The sequence below is a fragment of the Bos grunniens genome, chromosome 19, assembly GCF_055505025.1.
Source record: "Bos grunniens cultivar Pamir isolate PY7600 chromosome 19, Bosgru_T2T1.0, whole genome shotgun sequence".
Lineage (NCBI taxonomy): Eukaryota > Metazoa > Chordata > Mammalia > Artiodactyla > Bovidae > Bos > Bos grunniens.
In genome coordinates, this window is record NC_141183.1 from 49225479 (window position 1) to 49249435 (window position 23957).

At 42.9% G+C, this 23957-nt stretch overlaps 2 protein-coding genes across 3 annotated transcripts in view; one reads left to right on the plus strand and one right to left on the minus strand.

Moving 5' to 3' along the window:
• Positions 1–13123, minus strand: part of LOC147352596 (C-C motif chemokine 3-like) — a 36809-nt gene extending 23686 nt beyond the window's left edge. Inside the window, exons 1-2 of the mRNA XM_086360347.1 lie at positions 12207–13123; positions 6352–6453 (exon numbers count right to left, since the gene is read on the minus strand). Of these exons, the coding sequence (XP_086216473.1) occupies positions 6352–6453; positions 12207–12273 (169 nt within the window). The 5' untranslated portion in view covers positions 12274–13123. The remainder of the gene's footprint in view (positions 1–6351; positions 6454–12206) is intronic.
• An 8451-nt stretch (positions 13124–21574) lies between these two features.
• The window catches only part of LOC147352597 (uncharacterized), a 44792-nt gene continuing 42409 nt past the window's right edge, over positions 21575–23957 (plus strand). For both annotated transcript variants that reach the window (XM_086360351.1, XM_086360352.1), the window contains exon 1: positions 21575–21677. In XM_086360351.1, the coding sequence (XP_086216477.1) occupies positions 21590–21677 (88 nt within the window). In that variant the 5' untranslated portion in view covers positions 21575–21589. The remainder of the gene's footprint in view (positions 21678–23957) is intronic.

Here is a 23957-nt window from a genome sequence, read left to right on the forward strand (position 1 = left end):
TAAAGCACTTTTTTCAATTTTTAAATGATTTTCATTAACCCTTTACTTTGTGTTAATGAACCCTCCCTTCATGTTTTCTATTATCAACTGTCTCTATTTGCTAGAGAACATTCAATGTGTTACCAAGTCTATCATCTTGTCACTATATATAGAAACATCATTTATTATTACCTTGGATTTATTTATTTTTACAGAAAACCTCTGAAACTTAAAAAAAAAAACCCTATCAGCAAAAAATGATCCATTGTTTACTATATAGTTACATTATTTTTAAAAACTGAGAATAAAGTGCTGCAAAAAATATACAAACTAACACAACATTGTAAATAAACTATACTTCAAAATAAAATAAAGTTTAAATAAAGTAATTTCAAATAAAGTTAAAAAATTTTAAATTTAAGCATACAGTACACCTAAAATAAATACAATGTTATACATCCACTTATATCTTAATTTTTTAAAAAAGACAAATATGAAATAATTTATGATTTGAGATTTTCTAGGAATTCTGATTTCTTATTTCTGAATCCTGAGGACAATCAGAAATTTGAAACACTAGGACCACAGAGTCTCATCCCAGCCCTGGAAAGGGTCTGGGAGATGAGGCTGGGAGGGGCTGGCAGTGGGAGGGAGGAGATGTCTCAGAGGAGAACAATTTAAGGGCTGGGAGGGGGCTTCCCTGGTGGTCCAGTGGTTAAGACTCTGTCTTGCCAGAGCCACTGGTTCCCCCCCTGGCTGTGGAACTAAGATCCCACATGCCTGGGAGTGCAGCCAGAAGATGTTTTAAAAGGGGGTGGGGTGGGGAGGAGAAAGATCATAACATTTCCTGCCAGATGCTCCTGTCTCATGTTTCCCGCCGTACACTCCTGCTCCCCTCCTCAGGGGCTGTGGGGGTGCATATAGAGGTCTAAGCTTTCTCATGGAGAAGTTTCCAGCATCTTACAGCCCTAGGTGTGGCAGAACCAGCTGATACCTGCTGTTTCTCCTACATGTCAATGGCAATCCCACTCTCTCGTGTGGAAAATTATTGAAGGACCAGTGCCCCCAGCCAGGGATCATGTAAGTACAATGGAAAGGGTGCAATCTCAAGAACCAGTAGGGCTGGGAGAGGGAAGGGGGACAGGACTCTCTAGGAACAGTGACAAGAGTGGGGTGGGGTGGGGGTGACACAGGAGGCAGCTGCTGGTGGGGGTCGGGGGAGAGGCTGGGGTGGTGGGACGGACTCTTCTTTGCCTGCTGACTCTCCGTTTCTCATCTTCTCCTTCTTGCTCCTCAGCTTCCAGACCAGAAGTGGGCGATCAATCTGTGCCGACCCAAGCCAGGCCTGGGTGCAGAAGTACATCGAATACCTGGACCAAACGTCCAAGTGAGCTGGGAACAGTGGGACCTTCACAGTCGAGGGACCATGAGAAGAAGCCACAGAGCCACCTCCCCTCCCCAACCAGCTCCCTCACCCCAGATGGGCCCTGGGCGAGTCCTGGCCCGAATGAAAGCCCATGCTCGCGTTTCCGTGCTCCTGCTCTCATGGTCTGCGCTCTCCCGAAGCTTTGCCGTGAAGCTTCGCCTTCTGGGGCCAGAGGAGACTGTGGCCCCCAGACAGCATCTGTCGTCCCCTTGCAGGCGCTCAGGTCTTGAAATAAATCCGTGCTGCAGAAAGGGACTGGTGGCTTAAATTGGTTCTCTCACAGACAGCCTGGTCATTTCTTTGATTTTACAGACACTTCTATGGTATTTACTGCGTATCCGGGGCTTGTAAACATTTCAATAGGAGTAGATGTAAATAGTGGGATGATGGAGGCGTAGTTAGGACCAGGAGGAGGACGAACAGTAACCCCAGTCAGGGTGCTTAGACAAGGCGGACAGTGTGAATGCAGACGACCGTGGGGAGACCCTCTGTCTGCATGTGCAGAGCTCAGGTGCACAGCAAACGCACCTGGTCACTCCCTCGTCCAAGTGGGCAGAGCGGCTCACCCTTCCTAGAAAGCTCTTCCCCAGGTCTCTGCCATTCAAAACATTTACTTCTCTGGGCCCTCCTCGACCGCCTATAAATAGCGCCCCCTTGTGCTCACTCATCAAATCTGTGCTCTCCCCTCAAATCCGTGCTCCGTCCCCAACACATGCACCCCAACACTGAAGTCCTACAGTCTCTTTAGATGCCGCCTGACCCTTATCCTTGACACCTGGGGTAAAAGTGATCTTGGAAATGTGGCCATCCTCACCACCTCCTCAACTAAAGACAGAGGCAGGTACAGGGCAGTGCTCTGTGGGCGTGAGGAGGAAAGGGAGGCAGGCAGGAGGCAGAGGCTGATGCCAGTCTGGCCGTGTGTCACTGGACACAGACTGCAGAAGGGCCTCAGGGACACCAGTGTGGCCCAGCAGACGCCCTCCAACTCAGTCCTTGGGGAAGGCATGCCATGTCTGTCGGCCTCGACCCTAAACTCCCATGGAAGAAGGATGCTCTTCGACCCCAGAGGTCAGAGGTCTCTGTCCATCCGTGAGTTTAGTGGTGGGGAGCGGACGACCACCTACTGTCAGGGGCAAAATCAGGAAAAGAGCACAGTCTGTCCTCGGAGCCCACGGCTGCCCTGGCCAAGGCCATTTCCTCACTGGACGGCCCCCTCCTCTTCCAAACTCCAGTCCTCAGCACCCCTGTGCTCTTGGGCTCACACAAATCCCATCAGAAAACCAGTTCTCTGCACCTCCATCCACACTAAAATGGGATGGAAGCTCAAATCTCAAAGGCAAAGAGACTAGAATGAGTGAGGAGGTGGGGAGACCTGGGGTCTCCGGGAAGGACGGGCGGGAGTGCAGGGGCGAAGGGTAGGGAGGAGGTGGGCACAGCAGGGGCCACTGACGCCCTCTGCACAACAGGCTCTACAAGTGGCATACCGTGGTGTTCACCCCGCTGCCAGGCAGGTCGGCTCTCCTCCTGGGTTACTGGGGTGCTCAGGCCTGCGGGGGGCTGGGTGGATACCGAGCGTCCCCTGAATGTGGAGCTATAACTACCGTGGCTGCGCTCCTTCTCTGAGCCCCCCTCCTCAGGAATGGAACCTCCATCCTCCAAGCTGCTCAAGATGAAAACAGGAAGTCACCCTTGAAACACTCTCCCTGATCCATCCATCCAATCTATCAGCAAATCCTGTCTATCAACAAATCCTGTCAACTCTCTCAAAATCTCTCTCAATTCCAGCCACTTTGGCTTCTCCACCACCACCCTCATCCAGGCTCTCACCCGCCTGACCTCAGGATGTGCCTCAGAAGCGGGTGAGAGCTTGGCCGGTGCGCAGAATCCTACCAGGCACCCGGAGTCAAGGCGGAGCACCAGGAAGACCGCAGGCATTCAGAACTGAATTATGTGGGAAGAAATTGCTGCAGGGCGTCAGCTGTAACCTTAGAAGGAGATGCAAGATTCCACCCACACAGAGCACAGAGAATTACAGAAGGATCTACAGGGCTGGTGGATTGGCTTAAAGTGTCCTTAGTGCCAGAGGGGAGGGTAATGAATGTCCTGAAACAGCTAAGTAAAGTGAAATGAAGTCACTCAGTCATGTCCAACTCTTTGTGACCCTGTGGACTGTAGCCTACCAGGCTCCTCTGTCCATGGGATTTTCCAGGCAATAGTACTAGAGTGGATTGCCATTTCCTTCTCCAGGGGATCTTCCAGACCCAGGGATCAAACCCAGGTCTCCCACATTGTAGACAGACGCTTAACCATCTGAGCCACCAGGGAAGTCCTGAAAGAGCTAAAGACAGGAGAAAAGTCTAGCATGGCCGTTAGGAATGTTTGCTACACCCTCAGTGGAGGTGCTGGCTTCTGTCTATTAAGCATCCTCCAGTGCTGGGATGATGAAATGGTGGAGACCGTATAAAATTGGCCCAGTAATCTCAATTTGTGTAAGACAGTAACACTGCACCTTAGTGGGTAAGCCTCACAAAGGTGGTAATTAAACCTAGAAAGATGTGGGGACTTCCCTGATGGTCCAGTGGTTAAGAATCCACCTTGTAATGCAGGGAACGCAGGTTCGATCCCTGGGTGGCAAGCTAAGATTCCACATGCCTTGGAACAACTAAGCCCGCATGACCCAACTAGAGTCTGTGCGCTGAAGGAAAGATCCCGTCTGATACAAGGAAGATCCTGTGGACCAACTAAGACTCAAGTCAGCCAAATAAGTTAATAAACAATTAATTAATTAATTTTAAAAATATATAAATCAGGTCCAAAATATTAATATTCAGATGCAGAGATTAATTAAAAGGTTTTGGGTTGTTTTGGCAGCTCTATACTGGTTGCTGGATCTTAGTTCCCCAACCAGGGATTGAACCCAGGCTCTCTGCAATGAAAACGCTGAGCCCTAACTACTGAACCACCAGGGAATTGCCATAAATTTGCAATCACTGGAATCATGTATATAATTTTGAACTTAGAGCACTTACATTTTTTAATGGCCTCTTAGGGTATATAACAGATTATCCTTGTAATTCTAATATAAAATGTGTAATTAAACAATTTATTTTTTGCTTGTTATTTTTGAGTTGAGAGATGTAAGAGAACTTGGCTAAGTTAATAGAGAACATTGACATGTTTAACACAGCTTGATTTTTCTATAATCATAAGTTTAATTTGTTATTACAGGAGTGCAGTACTTTGGAAGGTTCTGAGTGTTAGATCGGGTGTGGAAAGTACTTTTTAAAATTGAATAAATTAATTAAAGCAGCTTAAATTGTTTATCAAAGTTTAATCCACAAAAATTTAAATGGGACTGATTGTTTAAGACTGATCTGTTCTACTTGATTAAGCACTCATTAAGGACTTCTTAAATTTTGCTATAAGTAGGCTAAGATGGGTGAAACATGGGAAGCTATATTTTTTCTTCCTTTTTAAAAACTTTTTATTTTATATTGAAGTATAGCCCATTGACCATGTTGTGATAGTTTTAGGAGGTCAGCAAAGGGACTCAGCCATATGTATACAAACACATGTATCCATTCTCCTCCAAACTCCCCTCCCTCCCATCCAGCTTGCCACATACATTGAGCACAATTCCCTGTGCTATACCATAGGTCCTTGTTGGTTACCCTTTTAAAATATAGCAGTATGTACCTATTCATCCCAAACTCCCTAACTATCCCTTTCCCCCTTCCACCCAGAAGCTGTAAGTTCATTCTCTCAGTCTGTGAGGCAATTTCTGTTTTGTAAATAGGCTCATTTGCATCATGTCTTTTTAGATCTCACATCTAAGGGATGCCATATGATGTTTCTGATTCTGTGTCTGACTTACTTCACTCGGTATGACAGACTTTGGGTCCATCTATGTTGGTGCAAATGGTATCATTTCATTCATTTTTATGACTGAGTAATATTCTGTTGTATATATGTACCACATCTTCTTTATCCACTGGTAAGCTGTATTTTTAATTTGTTGCTTTACTGAATATTCATTTAAAAATTGAAGTAACTGCAATAGATTCCTACACACAAATTTTACCTGCAGACATGAAAAAACTCACGCCAATAGAAATTGTCCTTATCTCCTGCCCTGATGACCACAATACGCTTCACTAGGTCTCTCCACTTCCATTCGTCCCGCATCCCTTCCATTCTCCACTGCAGCCATCTGAAAACCCTCTAAAGCTTCCCATCATACCCAGAATAAAATCCAAAATCTTTGTAGCATGTCCTGCCAAATGCCCCATAATTGGATCCCTGCCTGTCTCCTGAGGCTCAGCCTGCTCCCTTGTTTTGAAGCTCCAGCCACACCAATCTTCTTTTCTCATCTCAAATGTCTGACCCTCATTTTTGCCTCAGCCCTTTGCATATGCTATTCTCTTTCCTAGGGCTTCTATTCCACCCATTCTTAGTTTTCCAACTCCCATCCAGTTCTTCTCTTGCTCTTTTAAAAAAATCTTCTTTCCTTCCTTCCCTTCTTTTTTTCTTCCTGGCTGCGTCTGTTGGTAATTGCAGCATGTGGGATCTTCATTGTGGTGCAAAGGCCTTACCCTCAGAATATATATGTGGAAGGATATAAGCATACACATAACTATGTTTATCTCCCAGTAATATGATTATAGGCACATCTTGCCATCAATTTGTCCCGTACTTACTGACTTTTCTGTAGTAAGTAAACATTCCTTGTGCAAAATTAAATGAGATTTTTTTTTTCAGCATTCCCAGACTTCACAATGTAGGGAGAAAGGGTGCAGTGACCAGTCTTTTGCTCAAAGGGCAAGAACAGAGAGACACCTCAGGCATTCCAGTGTTTCTCTGGGCGACCACACAGTTGTGCAACTTTAGATAACCCCAAGCTCCTAACTCTCGCAGGACAGACGGTGGTGGAGAAAGTCAGGACTCACCTGCTGTAGCTAGAGGCAGGCAGACGTGCTGGCAGCCCACTTGGAGGCATTCTCTTTCTGCCCCGCAGTCCCTGTCTTCTCTGCACTCATTCACACAGGTGCCTGACAAGAGGAAAGATGCAGTTAAAAGCGTTGAAGTCTTGAGTTCGAAAATAAATAATTTAAATGCCTTTACAATAACATTCAAAAAATAAATCTAACCAATTATGTGCAGAAATGTATGTGATACTACTAAGAAAAAAAAAATTAGCTATCTTATAAGTGGAGAGAGACGCCATGTTTATGGATGAAAAGATTGTGTTATAAACATATCATTTCTCCCACCCCAATAAAGTTAGTACTATCCCAGTCAAAATCATAGAAGAATTTTTCACAAAAATGGGTAAGCTTATTCTAAAAGTTTATATGGTTTCCCCTAAACCAACAATAATCAAGAAAATAAGATAATTTTAAGCAAAGCTGCAGAACTGAAATGCAATTGGGTTAACTGGATTGTTTATATATATGTGTATATATATATATATTTTTTTTTTAAAGGAATCTTGTCTCTTACCTCATACCACACAACAAAATCTGTTCCAAATAAGTTATAGACCTAATTAAAAGGTAAAGCAATAAAGCTTCTAGAAGATACTGTAACAGCTTTATGATCTTGGGATAGGCAAGTATTTCTTAAACATCACAGAAGTATTACTGACCATTAAAACAGATAGGCAGATGGAATCTCATTAAAATTAGGAATGTTTCTTCATTGAATGACAGCATTAAGAGAGTGAAAAGAAAGCCACATTAGTAGAAACTGTTTATAATCCAAGCATAAAACAGACAACTTGCATCCAGAATTCCTTATAAATCAATAGCACCAACTGATAACATAACAGAAAAATGAGCAAAAGGATCAAGCAGACACTTCATAAAGGCAAAAGAAGTTGTTCAACAAAAATAATGTCAGATTCTGGAAAAATGGTTTTAATTGTGTAGATTGCATACATTTTTGAATTTTCTAAAGTCTCCCCATAAACACACACACAAAGCTATCAAAATAGCAAAATTTAAAACACATAGATGACAAAACTGCGGAATAAGGTACCCCCTCAAACTCCAAAATACGAGTGGATGAAAGGAGACACAACACTAAACTCCCCCAGAGCAGTGAGGTGTCTGCCTCTGTGCAGAAATCTGTGGGAAGCAATGCAGTGACTGATGGAGAAGACTCGGGACATCGTTCCCATGGGAACTTCCTGAGGAATCTACTAAGAATGGATTGTCAGCTAACCCAAGTACTGGAGAGATAGCAAAATGAGGACTAGTAAGGCATGGCAACTCTCTCCAGTATTCTTGCCTGGAGAATCCCACGGACAGAGGAGCCTGGCAGGTTACAGCGCATAGGATCGCATGGAGTAGGACACGAATGAAGAGGCTTAGCATGCAGGGTAGTGGGTAGTACTCAAAGAACTTAGTATAAGGTAACTGTTTGAACTATTCGGGTGTGTGTGTGTTGAGCAGTTGGAAGGCTGGGCGGGACCAGGCATATTCCTGTGGAGCTGAGGAATTCGGGCAGGGCACTCAGCCTTGCTTGCGGGGCTGGTGAGCACACGTGGCCACAGCCATTGCTGACGCACTTCTCTCCTGCCGTGCCGTCCCGGTCTTCTTGGCACTGCCCCACACAGACACCTTCACGATCAGAAAAGACTGGGTTGAGACACTTAAATACCATGATTATTCATGTTGTGAATGACCATGTCCTAATAGACTCAGGATACACTTTGATCTAGGACTTCACTGTGTAAACACGAGCTCCAATAGAACCTCATCTGACCCTTCCAGTAAATAAGATCTGGGTTATTCAGATCTGAATTCAGGGTTATTTACCATTAACGCACATGTCCCTTGTGTTACGCAACTCAGTGAAATTAACCTTGAATACAGAGTTGAGCTCCCAGAGGTCAAGAAACTATTTTTTTAATATTTATTTTTAATTGAAGGTTAATTGCTTTACAATGTTGTGTTTCTGCCATACATCAACAAAGAAACTATTTCTGATAGAAGCACTTATTGGATTTTAGTCTTGATACTCATAGAGATAGAGTTTAAAGATGGAAACAGATCCTCAAAGCTGCTTCAAAGTCTTGGGCAAAAGAACATCTCAACCAACAAGCACATCACCACCTACAAGAGGATTCTCACTGTGGGTCCTGCCAGTGGCTGACCTGCTTCTGCCACCCTCACTATGAATCTCATTCAGTTTCCCTGTTATCGTCTGTAAATGGGGGTTGTCTGGTGTGTGGCTTGAGCAAGTAAAGAGAGGTTGGACTAGATGAGTGACTCTCAAATGTGGCTGATGATCAGAATCATCTGGGAGCTTTCAAATGAACTACAGAGAGTAGGTCTTGGTCCAGACTTGATTACTCAGGTTCTCCAGGGTTGATCCTATACGTGTATATTTTAATGAGGGCTCCAGATGACGCTGATGAGTCCAGATGAGCTGGACTAGAGATTCTCCCAGAGACAGCATGTCTCTGACATTTTAGGATTTCATAAGCTGTTGCCAATTTGTGGAGGAAGGCTGGGGATCATAACCCTTTGTTAACGTTCAGCCATTCATTCATTCGTTCATAGTTTATTTACTCATTCATTCCCTTGTTTCTAATTCATCAACTTATTCCTTAAAAAATACCTACTGTATGTAAAGAACAGGGACTCGATATTTGAGGAAATAGAGGTATGAGTCAGGTTTCACATCAGCAAGGCAGAAATAATCAGGGTGGGAAATCAAAGTTTGCTCTCAACAGACTGTCATTCACAACATTAAACGTTTGATAGAAAGTGGCGTGAAAGAGGTACAGAAAAGAGTGGAGAGAAGTGGTTTAACCATTACTGTGCTAGAGAATTAGCTGGGATTTAAACACACACACACAGACAAAGACCATTCAATGTGGAAAGAATGGGATTTTTTTTTTTCAACAAATGATGCTGGGACAAACGGACATCCACATGCAAAAAAATAAATTTGGATTACTACCTCAAACCATAAATGCATGCATACATAGTATATACCTACATACACAAAAATTCACTCAAAATGGATCAAAGACCTAACTATAAGAGCTAAAACTATAAAACTCTTAGAAGGAACCATCAGTGTGAATCTTTGTGACCTTGAATTGGGCAATGATTTCTTAGAAATGACACCCAAAACACAAGCAACAAAAGAGGTAAAGAAATTGCACTTCATAAAATTAATGACTTTTTTTTCCGTTAAAGAACACTATTGAGTAAATGAAAGGACAAATCATAGAATAGGAGAAAATCTTTGCAAATCATATATCTAATAACAGTCTAATATTCAGAATATATCATGAATTCCTACAACTCAGCAAGAAAAGGACAAATACTTCTATTTTGCAAAAGGAGGACTTGACTAGCTATTTCTTGAATACATCATATGCAAATGATCATTAAGCATATGAAAAAGTGTCCAACATCATTAGTCACTGGGGAAATGTGAATTGAAGCCACAGTGGGATACCACTTCACAATCACTATGATGGCTATAATCAAACGTCAGGTGTCAAGTGTTGGCAAGGATATGGGAGCAATCGGAACTCTCGCTGGTTGATTGCGGTTAAATTGGTGCAGGCTTTGTGAAAAACAGCTTGGCAGTGCCTCAAAAAATTAAACATAGACTTGCTATGTGACTATGTCCACTCCTAGCAATTTTTTGTCCTCTCCTAGCAATTTTTTGTCCTCTCCTAGCAATTTTACCCTACAGAATTGAAAATATGTTCACACAAACATTTGCACACAAATGCTCGTAGTAGCATTAACTTCATACTAGCCACAAAGTAGAAATACCCCAAGTGTCCATCAACTGATGAATATATAAATCATATCTGGTAGATCCACATAATCCAACCATGAAAAGGAGTGGAGTACTGATAGATGCTACAACTTAAATGAACCTTGAAAATAGTGAAAGAAGCCAGACACAAAAGATCACATTATTAAATGACTTCCTTTATATGGAATATCTAGAATAGAAAAATGCTTAGAGATGGGAAGTAGGTTAGAGGTTGTCAGGGGTGGGGGAAGTTCAGAACAGGGAGTTGGATAATGGTATGGGATCTCTTTTGAGGGTGATGAAAATGAGCTACAGCTAGATGACAGCTAGATGGCTGCCCAACAATGTGAATATATCAAAACCACTGAGTGGTACACCTTAAAATGGTAAATTTTATCTCAGTAAGCACACACACCCCACACAGAGAAAGCTAGAGACCTCAGAGAGCCTGAGCAGAGGATGTTGGCATTGGTTTCTTTTAACAAGCTTTTTGGGGTGATTCAAAAATGCTGGCAGAGTCTCTTCTACTTAAAATGTGGTCTGTTGGCAGGATTATTAGCATCACCATGAAGCTTAATAACAATTCGTAATCTTGGGCCCCACTCCAGACCTGAATCACAGTCTGCAATTTAACAGGCTCCTTGGATGATTCTTGTCATATTAAACTTTGAGAACTACTGCCCTAATCTAGAAGGAATGAGTACATCCATTATGCTTATGGTGGAGATAGACAGTACAGTGGGGCTTTTAAGGATTAAGGAGATTTCCACAGGCAGGAGTTGGGGAGGTTGTCACATAAGAGAACACATTTGCATTTTGAGGAAATCAGTCACCTGATTAGAGCTGCACTTTGGGAAGAACAATCTCACATTCATGCATAGAGTTGGCTGGAATTCAACACACAATATGTGTTTTGGATGAGAGAGAGTTCCAAGAGTATTGCAAGGGTCCAGGCATGTAACTAGGGTGGTACAGGTCAGTTTGGAAAGGCTGTAAGAGAAGTTGTGAAAGAAGATTTCACAAAGACTGGTCATTGATTACATCGGAGTGGGAGGAGCAGGCTTCCCAGATGGCGCAATAGTGAAGAAACCACCTGCCAATGCAGGAGACATGGATTTGATCCCTGGGTCAGGAAGATCCACTGGAGGAGGAAATGGCAACCCACTCCAGTATTCTTGCCTGGAAAATCCCATGGACAGAGGAGCGTGGTGGGCTACAGTCCATGGAGTCTCAAAGAGTGGGATTGGAATTCTCACTGGTTGACTTAGTGACTGAACTCAAGGCAGGAGCAAGGCAACCAGAGAAATCATGTTTAACTGTGAGTCTATAAGGTTGGGGGGCGGTATTGGTAGAAAGAAAAGAAAGCCAAAGGCACAGGAAAGGAAGAGCAAAGAGAGAAGCCGTCAGAGAGCAAAGAGAGAGTTTTGGACTGAAAAGATCCTGAACAATGTCAGTTCTGCAGAGATACCAAGGAGATTGACAACTAAGAAAAATTATTAGATTGTCAATCAAGAAGGTATTGGTGCCTTTGGAGAGTGGAGTGTGGGGGAGGGGGCTTGGTATCAGTGGTGACTGTAGTGGTGGTGGTTGAAGATCTATTGGAAGGGCTCAGGGGTCAGTGGTTTGGAAGAAAGAGAAAGAGAAGACAGAAGAGGGTTCAGAAAAATGTTGTCTCAACAATACAGGAATTTATATGCTTGTAGGTAGAATCAAATGGAGAGAAGAAGGTTAGAAATACTGGGAACAGACCCAGAAGCTGTTCAGAGGAGGAGGTGAGGGCAGCGCAAATGGAGAGGTTGGCCTTTGGAGAAAGAGAGAGAGGAGGTCGGCAGACACAGAGGGATGCTGGCATGGGGACTCGTGGGGAAAATTAAAATGTGCCCCAGCGTCTCCTTATGTGGACTGTTCTCCATGTTTACCCATCCCCGCTCCATCCCCACTTTGGACTGCACAGGACGGTCCTAGATTCCCCACTTCCTGACTCTCTTGTTCTGAAAGGTGGGACGAGACTTACCAATTGCCTGGAGCCTTGTGTTGAGGGTGAGGAGACTGGCCAGGAGGAAGAGACCACCCAACTTCATGTTGCTAGTTGAGGCCTTTGTGTGCTGATAATGGAGCAAGACCCAAGCAGCTGAGATTTATACCCTCCTAAACAGAGGCTGGGCCAGAGTTCATGGCCACCGTCAACATTTAGGTAACTTGAATCCTGGACTTTGTCAAGCAGTGAACTTTTCTGGGAAAAAACAAACTCACAGACTTTGTGGTGCTGGGCAATGTTTGTTTTCCAAACCAGTTTTTGAGACAAGGGAACTATATATCCTTAGTAATAAATAAATATATCATATGAGAGAAAGTAAGAGAGGGAGAAAGGGAAAGACAATGAGAGAGGAAAAGATAGATAGATGATATATAGGAGATGTAACCCAACAACCTCTGTGTGCAAAATGCTTTCCTCTTTAAGCATCACGACTGAGGTATGACAAGATTAAATAGCTTGCTTGAGGTTGTTGTTCAGTCACTAAGCTGTGTCCAGTTCTTTGTGACCCCATGGACTGCAGCACACCAGGCTTCCCTGTCCTTCACTGTCTCCTGAAGTATGCTCAGATTCGTGTCCACTGAGTCAGTGATGCCATCCGACCATCTCATCATCTGTCCCCCCCCATCTCTTCCTGTCCTCAGTCTTTCCCAGCATCAGGGTCTTTTCCAGTAAGTCTTCTTATTGTGTCAAGTGGCCAAAATATTGGAACTTCAGCTTCAGCATCAGTCCTTCCAATGAATATTCAGGGTTGATTTCCTTTAGGATTGACTGGTTTGATCTCCTTACAATCCAATGGACTCTCAAGAGTCTTCTCCAGCGTCACGATTCCAAAGCATCAATTCTTTGGCGCTGAATCTTCTTTATGGTCCAGGTCTCACATCTGTACATGACTACTGGAAAAACCATAGTTATGATTAGATGAACTTTGTTGGCAAAGTGACGTCTCTGCTTTTTAATAGGCTGTCTAGGTTGGTCATAGCTTTTCTTCCAAGGAGCCAGTATCTTTTAATTTCATGGCTGCAGTCACCATCCACAGTGATTTTGGAGCCCAAGAAAATAAAACCTGTCACTGATTCCATTTTTTCCCCATGTATTTGCCATGAAGTGATGGGACTGGTTGCCAACCAAACTCAACTGGTTGAATGTTGAGTTTTAAGCCAACTTTTTCACTCCCCTCTTTCACCCTCATCAAGAAGCTCTCTAGTTTCTCTTCACTTTTTGCCGTTAGAAGGGTATCATCTGTATATCTGAGGTTGTTGATATTTCTCCCAGAAATCTTGATTCCAGTTTGTGACTCATTCAGCCTGGCATTTCTCATGATGTACTCTTCATATAAGTTAAATAAGCAGGGTGACAATATGCAGCCTTAACATACTCTTTTCCCAATTTTGAATAACTCAGTTGTTCCATGTCTGGTCCTGACTGTTGCTTCTTGAGCCCCATACACGTTTCTCAGGAGACAGGTAAGGTGGTCTGGTATCCCCAACTCTTTTGTTTGAGGTTACAAAGCTACTAAATGGGGTTCAGACTCAGATATTATTGGCTTCATATTTCATGACTCCTTTCCTGTAACCCTCTGTCTCTGCATCAGCACTTGGGTCTAAATATTGTATTGCATCGTATGATACTGTTAGGGGTCACATTTGTTCTCTCTCTTTCCTAAGGCGGTGCTAAATATTTGTGCATCTATAAGCATGTAGCAGAAAAATTCTGGAACAATAACCTCTCAAGTAGTAACACCACTTACTACCTCTTAGGAATAACTGAGTGAGTTGGGGGCTTTAGGTAATCAAGAGGTCTTTAATTTCAACTGAAATAAGACTAAGGTAAGGAAGAGACATTCATATATCACTTGCACAATTAACAGTTAATGATAAAAGAGAGAAAAACTCCCTAAAATATGGAGACTAGGTTGAAGAGTTGCACAATTAGGGTCAGGAAGTGCAGTTCAGTTCAGTTCAGTTGCTCAGTCGTGTCCGATTCTTTGTGACCCCATGAATTGCAGCATGCCAGGCCTCCCTGTCCATCACCAACTCCCGGAGTTCACTCAAACTCACGTCCATCGAGTCAGTGATGCCATCCAGCCATCTCATCCTCTGTTGTCCCCTTCTCCTCCTGCCCCCAATCCCTCCCAGCATCAAAGTCTTTTCCAATGAGTCAATTCTTCACATGAGGTGCCCAAAGTATTGGAATTTCAGCTTTAGCTTCAGTCCTTCCAAAGAACACACAGGACTGATCTCCTTTAGAGTGGACTGTTGGATCTCCTTGCAGTCCAAGGGACTCTCCAGAGTCTTCTCCAACACCACAGTTCAAAAGCATCAGTTCTTTGGTGCTCAGCTTAGGAGGGCTTATTAAACTTATCGTATTGCAACATAGAGAAACATATCTATCCAATCTGTCTCTCATACCCCTGACTTGCCCTAAACTCTCTGATACTGTGTTTACCCTACAGGACTTATGAATCCATCAACTGGTACTCCTTTCGTTGCTGGGAGAGAGATGAAAAAACCTGTCCCTGAATGGCAGCCCTCTTTCTGCAGTCTGGGTGCCACTTAAAGGCACTTACTCACTCTTCCAAGCTTCATTGGAATTCTTCTTGTGCAATCAGTCAAAAAAATATCTATGTCAGCTCTCATGTGTAAACAAGTTTTGGCTTTCCTTCCCTGCCCCAGCTCTCCTGCACAGAATGTACCACAGTGGGGTTAGAATGCCCAAACTTTCACTTTCTCTGGGAAGACAAGGCTCTGGGGTGATGAATTAAAACTCAGATGTTCATTCAAGTAAATCATGTGGTTGAAAATCAATGTAAACTCTTCTCTGCTTTCTATTTCTCTTTCTAACCTCTTTACCTTGAAGTTGCCTAACTCTGGCCTCTGTCAAAACATCTGTTGGCCAAACCCCACTGTTGGAGACCCCTAACTGTTGGGAAGCATAGTACAAAATAGCTGTAAAAGGAGAAAGTCCTTGGGAAAATGGCGAAGGGACAGAAGTACGCAGCTTTGCGCTACGGACAGAAAGACATCTCCTGCCTTTGGTTATGCTTGGCGCCAAGAGTTAATAATAAATAGAGATGTTACTTGTGAGAGCGGGTTGTGGGAGAAGCCCATGAGTCATTTAGAGCGTGCTGTCCTTGAAATGTTTCTACTGATTATGTGTTAACTCCGTATGCGCTCTGCTGGCCGCATACTTTAAGCTCTTTGTTCCTGCTTCTATAAAAAAGCTTGACTGCAGAAATAAACTTGTCAGTCCTTGCAAGAGACTGTCCAAGTGTCCTTTCAGGTTTGTTGCTTCCAAGTCCTGGGGGAGAAAAACCCCAACACTAACTATGGACTTTATGATTCCCTGCACCAAAGTACCACCCAGCAGGGATGGATTCCATCATAAATTCATAATCAACAGCTTCACATAGGACTTCAACTTTGCCCTGCAATTTTAGTACAATTTCAACACAAACTCTCACTCTTGCAAAGGACTATTGAAAATCTTGTCTGTGTTTCTCAAACATCAATCTCTTTCAGTCCCTCACACTTGCCTCCCCCTTTACAGAAAAAAACAAACAAACAAAAAAAACATTTAAGCTACTGGTACAATTTTCAAAGAAATATAGGGCTATCAGGTTATTTAGTTCTTCTTGAGTTAGCTTTGGTAGGGTACCAATCTGGATTCAACCAGGAGAAAGGGACCATTCAGTCACTTGAACAGAGTAACTTTAATATAAAGAATGACTAACTGCAAGAGGGATTAGAGTAACAAAGGATTTACTTTGTTGTTGTTCAGACGCTAAGTTGTGTCCAACTCTTTGCGACCCCATGGATTGCAACACGCCAGGCTCCTCTGTCTTCCACTTTCTCCCTCCAAGAGTTTGCTCAAATTCATGTCCATTGAGTCAGTGATGCTATCTAATCATCTCCTCCTTTGCTGCCCACTTCTCTTTCTACCCTCAATATTTCCCAGCATCAGGGTCTTTTCCAATGAGTCAGTTCTTCCCCTCAGGTGGCCAAAGTATTGGAGCTTCAGCTTCAGCATCAGCTCTTCCAATGAGTATTGAGGATTGATACATTTTAGTATTGACTAGTTTGATCTCCTTGAAGTCCAAGGGACTCTCAAGAGTCTTCTCTAATGCCACATTTTGAAAGCATCAATTCTTTGGTACTTAGCATTCTTTATAGTCCAACTCTCACATTCATACATGACTACTGGAAAAACCATAGTCCATCCTAAAGGAAATCAGTCCTGAATATTCATTGGAAGGACTGATGCTGAACCTGAAACTCCAATACATTGGCCACCTGAGGCAAAGAACTGACTCATTTGAAAAGACCCTGATCCTGGGAAAGATTGAGGGCAGAAGGAGGAGGGGACAACAGAGGATGAGATGGATGAGTTGGCATCACCAACTCGATGGACATGAGTTTGAGTAAACTCTGGGAGTTGGTGATGGAGAGGGAAGCCTGGCGTGCTGCAGTCCATGGGGTCTCAGAGTCAGACACAACTGAGCAACTGAACTGAACTTGACTATATGAACCTTTCTGGGCAGTGATATGTCTGCTTTTTAGTATGCTGTCTAGGTTCATCATAGGCTTCCTTCCAAGGAGCAAGCATCTTTTAATTTCCTGGCTGCAGTTACCATACACAGTGATTTTGGAGCCCAGGAAAATAAAACATGTCACTGTTTCCACTTTTCCCCTTCTATTTGCCATGAAGTGATGGGACTAGATGCCATGATTTTAGTTTTCTTTCTAATATTGAATTTCAAGCCAGATTTTTCACTCTCCTATTTCACCCTCGTCAAGAGGCTTTTTAGTGCCTCTTCACTTTCTGCCATTAGAGTGGTATCAACTGCGTATCAGAGGTTGTTGATATTTCTCCCAGCAATCTTGATTCTAACTTGGGATTCATCCAGCACAGCATTTTGCATGCTGTACTCTTCATATAAGTTAAATAAGCAGGGTGACAATATACAGTCTTGATGTACTCCTTTCCCAATTTTGAACCAGTCATTTAGTTGTTCCATGTCTCGTTCTGACTGTTGCTTCTTGAGCCCCATACAAGTTTCTCATGAGACACTTCCATCTCTTTAAAGAATTTTACAGTTTGTTGTGATCCACACAGTCAAAGGATCCAGTGTAGTAAATGAAGCAGAAGTAGATGTTTTTCTGGAATTTCCTTGCTGTCTCCATGATCCAACAAATTTTGACAATTTGATCTCTGGTCCCTCTACACTTGATTTCAAAGGCCCACTTGACTTCACACTGCAGGATGTTTGGTTCTAGGTGAGTGACCACACCATTGAGTTTATCTGGCTCATTAAGACCTTTCTTGTATAGTTGTTCTGAATATTTTTGCCACCTTTACTTAATCTCTTCTGCTTCTGTTAGGTCCTAAACCCACCTTGTACATATGAATGGTCTCAGTTCATGTCCTGCTAAAGCCTAGCTAGAAGGATTTTGAGCATTACCTTGTTAGCATTAAAATGAGAAAAATTGTATGGTAGTTTGAATAGTCTTTGCCATTGCCTTTCTTTGGAATTGGAATGAAAACTGAACTTTCCCAGTTGTGGCTACTGCTGAGTTTTCCAAATTTGCTGACTTATTGAGTGCAGCACATTAACAGCATCATCTTTTAGAATTTTAAATAGCTCAGCTGGAATTTCATCACTTCCATTAGCTCTGTTTGTAGCAGTACTTCCAAAGGCCCACTTGACTTCACACTGCAGGATGTCTGGTTTTAGGTGAGTGACCACACCATTGAGTTTATCTGGGTCATTAAGACCTTTCTTGTACAGTTGTTCTGAATATTTTTGCCACCTCTTCTTAATCTCTTCTGCTTCTGTTAGGTCCTTACCTTTTCTGTCCTTTATTGTGCCCATCCTTATATGAAATGTTCCCTTGATATCTCCAATTTCTTGAAGAGATCTCTGGTCTTTCCCATTCTATTTTTTTCCTCTATTTGTTTGCATTATTCACTTAGAAAGGCTTTCTTATCTCCCCTTGCTATTCTCTGGATCTTCACATTCAGTTGGGTATATCTTTTCCTTTTTTCCTTGCCTTTCACTTCTCTTTCCTCAATTATTTGTAAAGCCTACTCAGACAACCACTTCACCTTCTTGTACATCTTTTCTTTGAGATGGTTTTGGTCACTGCCTCCTGTTCAATGTTATGAACCTTGGTCCATAGTTCTTCAGACACTCTGTCTATCAGATCTAATCTTTTGAATCTATTCATCACCTCCACTGCATATCATAAGGGATTTAATTTAGATCACACCTGAGTGGCCTAGTGGTTTTCCCTACTTTCTTCAAGTTAAGCCTGAATTTTGCAATAAGGAAATGATGATCTGAGCCACAGTTAGCTCCAGGTCTTGTATTTATTCATTGTGTGGAGTTTCTCCGTCTTTGACTACAAAGAAGATAATCGATCTGATTTTCATGTTGACCAGATATCTGGTGAGGTGCATACGTAGAGTCATCTCTTGTGTTGTTGGAAAATTGTGTTTGGTATGATCATCATGGTCTCTTGACAAAACTGTTGGCCTTTGCCCTGCTTCATTTTGTACTCCAAGGCAAAACTTGCCTGTTATCCCAGGTATCTCTTGACTTCCTACTTTTGCATTCCAATCTCCTGAGATGAAAAGGACATTTTGTGTGTGTGTGTGTGTGTTAGTTCTAGAAGGTGTTGTAGGTCTTCATAGAACTGGTCAATGTCAGCTTCTTTGGCATCAGTAGTTGAGGCATTGACTTAGATTACTCTGATGTTGAATGGTTTGCCTGGAAACAAACCGATATCATTCTGTTGTTTTTGAAACTGCACCCAAGTACTGCATTTTGGCCTCTTTTGTTGACTAAGGGATTGACTAGCAGGAGTAAAGAGAATTCTAAAGAGTATGAGGGTGGCAGATATAAGAAACAGCCACTAAATCTAGGATTAAGATAGAGTGCCCAAGGCATCCTTACCCCCAGAGATGAGATGTGGACCTTCTTGGAGAAGTCAAGACCAGATTCATGGGATTATGGTCAGTTTGGTGCTGCACCCACAGAACCTGCAGAAATCCACCCTATAAGGATGGGGAAATTGTTCACCAAAAGGTATCTTAACAGAGGCACTTTGCTACTAAGAGTCCTATGTCTCTTAAAGAAATTGATTTAGTAGTTTAAATTTTTTTCCTGTAAAGGAGGAGTCAAGGTCAACTTCTGAGTATGAAGGACTGGAAGAGACTGAGGTTTGAGAACCATGGACAAGATTTTCAATAATCCTGATAAAGAATGGGTTTCCCTTGTGGCTCAGCTGGTAAGGAATCCACCTGCAATGCAGGAGACCTGGGTTCAATCCCTGGGTTGGGAAGATCCCCTGGAGAAGGGAAAGGCTACCCTCTCTAGTATTCTGATCTGGAGAATTCCATGGACTATATAGTCCATGGGGTCACAAAGAGTCGGACACGACTGAGTGACTTTCACTTCACTTCACTTTATGAAGAGTGGGAGCTTGTGTTGAAATTGTACTAAAATTGCAGGGCATCGTTGAAGCTGTTGATCATGAGTTTATGGTGGAACCCATCCCTGCTGGGTGGTACTTTGGCACAGGGAAGCATAAAGTCCATAGGTGTCTCCAACAGTGCAGGTTTTGCCAGTAGATGCTGTTGACAGAGATCAGAGTGAGGGTACTTCAAGGTATTGAAGGGGTTAGAGAGAGAAATCGAAAGCGGAGAGGAGTTTGCACTGCTTTACAACCATGTGATTTACTAGAACGAGCATCTGGGTTTTCATCTCCCCAGCGTCCCATCTTCCCAGATAAAGAAAGCAAAAGCTGAGGCATTCTGACCCTATCGTGGTACTTTCTGTGCAGGACAGCTGGAGCAAGAGGGGAGAGCCAAAACTTGTTTATGCATGAGACTTGGCTCAGCTATTTTTTCAACTGATTGCACAAGAAGGATTTCAATTTTATTTCTTCAGAATTTGTGAAGGTGAGAAGAGAGAATAAATGCCTTTCAGTGGCACCCAGACTGAAGAAAGAGGGCTTGGCAACCAGGGCAAGTTTGCTCATCTCTCTCCCAGCATCACTAAGAGCACTAATTGGTGGATTCTTAAGTCCTGTAGGGTAAACACAGTATCAAAGAGTTTAGGGGAAGTCAGGGGTATGGGAGACAGATTGGATAGATATGTTTCTCTATGTTGCAATATGATATGTTTAATAAGCCCTCCTAACAGCACTTCCTGACACTAGTCCTGCAACTCTCCAATCTAGTCTTCCTATTTTAGGGAGTTTTTCTTTCTTCCATCTTTCATTGTTAATTGTACAAGTAATATGTCAAGGTATCTTCCTTACCTTAGTCTTATTTCAGTTGACACTAAAGACCTCTTGAGTACCCAAATCCCCCAACTCACTCTGTTATTCCTAAGAGGAGGTGAGTGCCTGTACTACTTGAGAGGTTATTGTTCCAGAATTTTCTGCACTCTCATGCATCTATCAATCCACATCCACATACATCTACAAGCATACAGATGCACAAATATTTAGCACCACCTTTAGGGAAGAAGGAGAAAGATGGGTCCCTTAACAGTATCATATGATGCAATACAATATTTAGACCCAGGTGCTGATGCAGAGACAGAGGGGGTTATAGGAAAGGAGTCATGAAATATGAACCCAATAATATCTGAGTCTGAACCCCATTTAGTAGCTCTGTAACCTCAAGCAAGCTTGAGGTTTAACCTTGTGGTACCTCAGTTGTGATGCTTAAAGAGGAAAGCACCTTGCACACAGAGGTTATTGAGTTACCTCTTCTATCTATGAGCTTCCGTCGTGGCTCATATGCTAAAGAATCTGCCTGCAGTGCATGAGACTCTGGTTCCATCCCTGCATTGGGAAGATCTCTTGGAGGAGAAAACGGCTACCCACTACAGTATTCTCGCGTGGAGAATCCCATGGACAGAGGGGCCTGGTGGGCTACAGTCCATGGGGCAGCAAAGAGTCAGACACAACTGAAGCCACTTGGCATGGCGTGGCTTCTATATATCTGTCTATCTGTCTATCTATATTCATCTATCTTTTATCACTGTCTTCTTCACCCGCCCTCACATCTCTTGCTTTCTCATCTGATAGATTTTTTTTTTTAAATTACACTAAGAACCATGTCTCAAAGAACTTGCTTGGAAAACAAACATTGCCCAACACCACACAGAGTTCATGAGGTTTTTTTTTTTTTTTTGGTTCTTTTTTTCCCAGCAAAGTCAGCTGCTTGGCAGAGGTCCAAGTTTCAAGTTTCCTAAACGCTGATGGTGGCCTTGAACGCAGGCCAGGCTCTCTGTCCAGCAGCGTATAAATCTCAGCTGCCTGAGCCTTACACATGTGCCTCGTCTGCACATGATGTCCTCAACTAGCAACATGAAGTTGGGCGGTCTCTTCCTCCTGGCCAGTCTCCTCACCCTCAACACAAGACTCCAGGCAATTGGTAAGTCTCGTCCCACCTCTCAGAACAAGAGAGTCAGAAAGTAGAGAATCTAGGACTGTCCTGTGCAATCTAAAGAGGGGATGGAGTGGGGATGGGTAAACTTGGAGAACAGTCCACACGAGGAGAGGCTGGGGCACACCTTAATTTTCCCCACGAGTCCCCATGCCAGCATCCCTCTGTGTCCGCCGACCTCCTCTCTCCCTTTCTCCAAAGGCCAACCTCTCCATTTGCACTTTCCTCACCTCCTCCTCTGACTCTGCTCCATCAGCTTCTGTGTCTGTTCCCAGCATCTCCACCCTCTTCTCTCCGTTTGCTTCTACCTACAAGCAAATACATTTCTGCATTGTTGAGAAACTTGCTTCTGAACCCACTTCTGTTTTCTGTCTTTCTTGACAGTTACCAACCACACCTGAGCCCTTCTAATATCGCTTCAACCACCACCACCACTACAATCACCAACAACAACCCCCCTCCATCAATTATCCCCCAACTTCACTCTCCCAAAGCATCAATATCTTCCTGGTTGACAATCTAATAATTTTCTTCCATAGTCAACCTCCTTGGTATTTCTGCAGAATCTGACATTGTTCACGATTTTTCAATCTGAAACCCTCTTCCACGGCTTCTCTTTGCTCTTCCTTTTCTGTGCTTTTGGCTTTCTTTTCCTACACTTCCACAGCCAAAGATGATTTCTCTGGCTGTCTTGCTCCCCCTGTATCATCAATGACCAGACTTTGTCAAATCTTCTTTCACAGTTTCTTTTATAGCCTTTGCGATCTGATCGCCACCACCCTAGTTACATACCTGGACCCTTGCAATACTCTTGAAACTCTTTCTCCTCTAAAACGCATGTTGTGTGTTGAATTCCAGCCAACTCTATGCTTGAGTGTGAGATTGTTCTTCCCAAAGTGCAGCTCTAATCAGGCGATTGATTTCTTCAAAATGTAAATATGTTCTGTTATGTGACAACCTCCCCAACCCCAGACTGTGGAAATCTCCTTAATCCTTGAAAGCCCCAGTGTACTATTTCCATCATAAACATAACGGACACACTCAGTTCTTCTAGACTAGTGCAGTAGTTCTCAAACTTTAATATGACAGGACTTACCCAAGGATCCTGTTAAACTGCAGACTGTGATTCAGGTCTGGGATGGGGTCCAAAATTCTGCATTCTTAACAAGCTTCTAAGTGATGCTGATGACGCTGGCCTACAGACCACATTTTGGGTAGGAAGAGGCTCTGCCAATACTTTAGAATCACCCCAGAAGTGTATTAAAAAGACCAATGCCAAGACCCTCGGCTGGACCAATTAAATCAGGCTCTCTGAGGTCTCAAGCTCTGTGTTTGCTTGTGTGTGTTTACTGAGGTAAAATTTACCATTTTAAGGTGTACCCCTCAGTGGTTTTTAATATATTCACAACTTTGTGCAGCCATCACCACCATCTAATTGCAGACCATTCATCACCCCCTAAAGAAAGCCCATATCCATTGTCAAACTCCCTGTTCTTTCCTCCCTTCCCCCCACCCCCTTCTAATCCACTTTCCATTTTTGAAGCATTTTTCTATTCTAGATATTTCATATCTAGAAATATGATATGATATAATCTAGAAATATTATATGATATTTCATATCATATAATTTCTAAAAGAAATTATATAACAATGTGGGCTTTTGTGTCTGGCTTCTTCAACATTTTCAAAGTTTATCTAAATTATAGCATCTATCAGTACTCCATTCCTTTTTATGGCTGGATCGTATAGCTCTGCCAGGTATGATTTATACATTCATCAGTTGATGGACATTTGTGTTATTTCTACTTTGTGGCTAATAAGCAAGTTATGCTGCCATGAGCATTTGTGTATAAATTTTTGTGTAAACATGCTTTCAGTTCCCTCGGGTGGATTTGCAAGGAGTAGAATTGCTGAGTCATGTGGCAAGTCTATGATTAATTTCTTGAGGAACTGCCAAGCTCTGTTTTCCACAGAGCCTGCACCAGTTTACCCGACATCAATCTATGAGAGTTCTCATCCCTCCCACATCCTTTCCAACACTTGTTGACACCTGACTGTTAATTATAGCCATCATTGTGATTGTGGGATATCTTACTGTGATACCTCACTGTGGTCTCAATTTGCATTTCGCTAGTGATTAATGATATTGGGTGCTTTTTAATATGCTTAATGTTCATTTGTATGTAATCTGTTCAAGAAATGTCTATTCAAGCCCTCCCTTTGCAAGATGGGAGGGTTTTTCCTTTTCTTGCTGAGTTGTAGGAATTC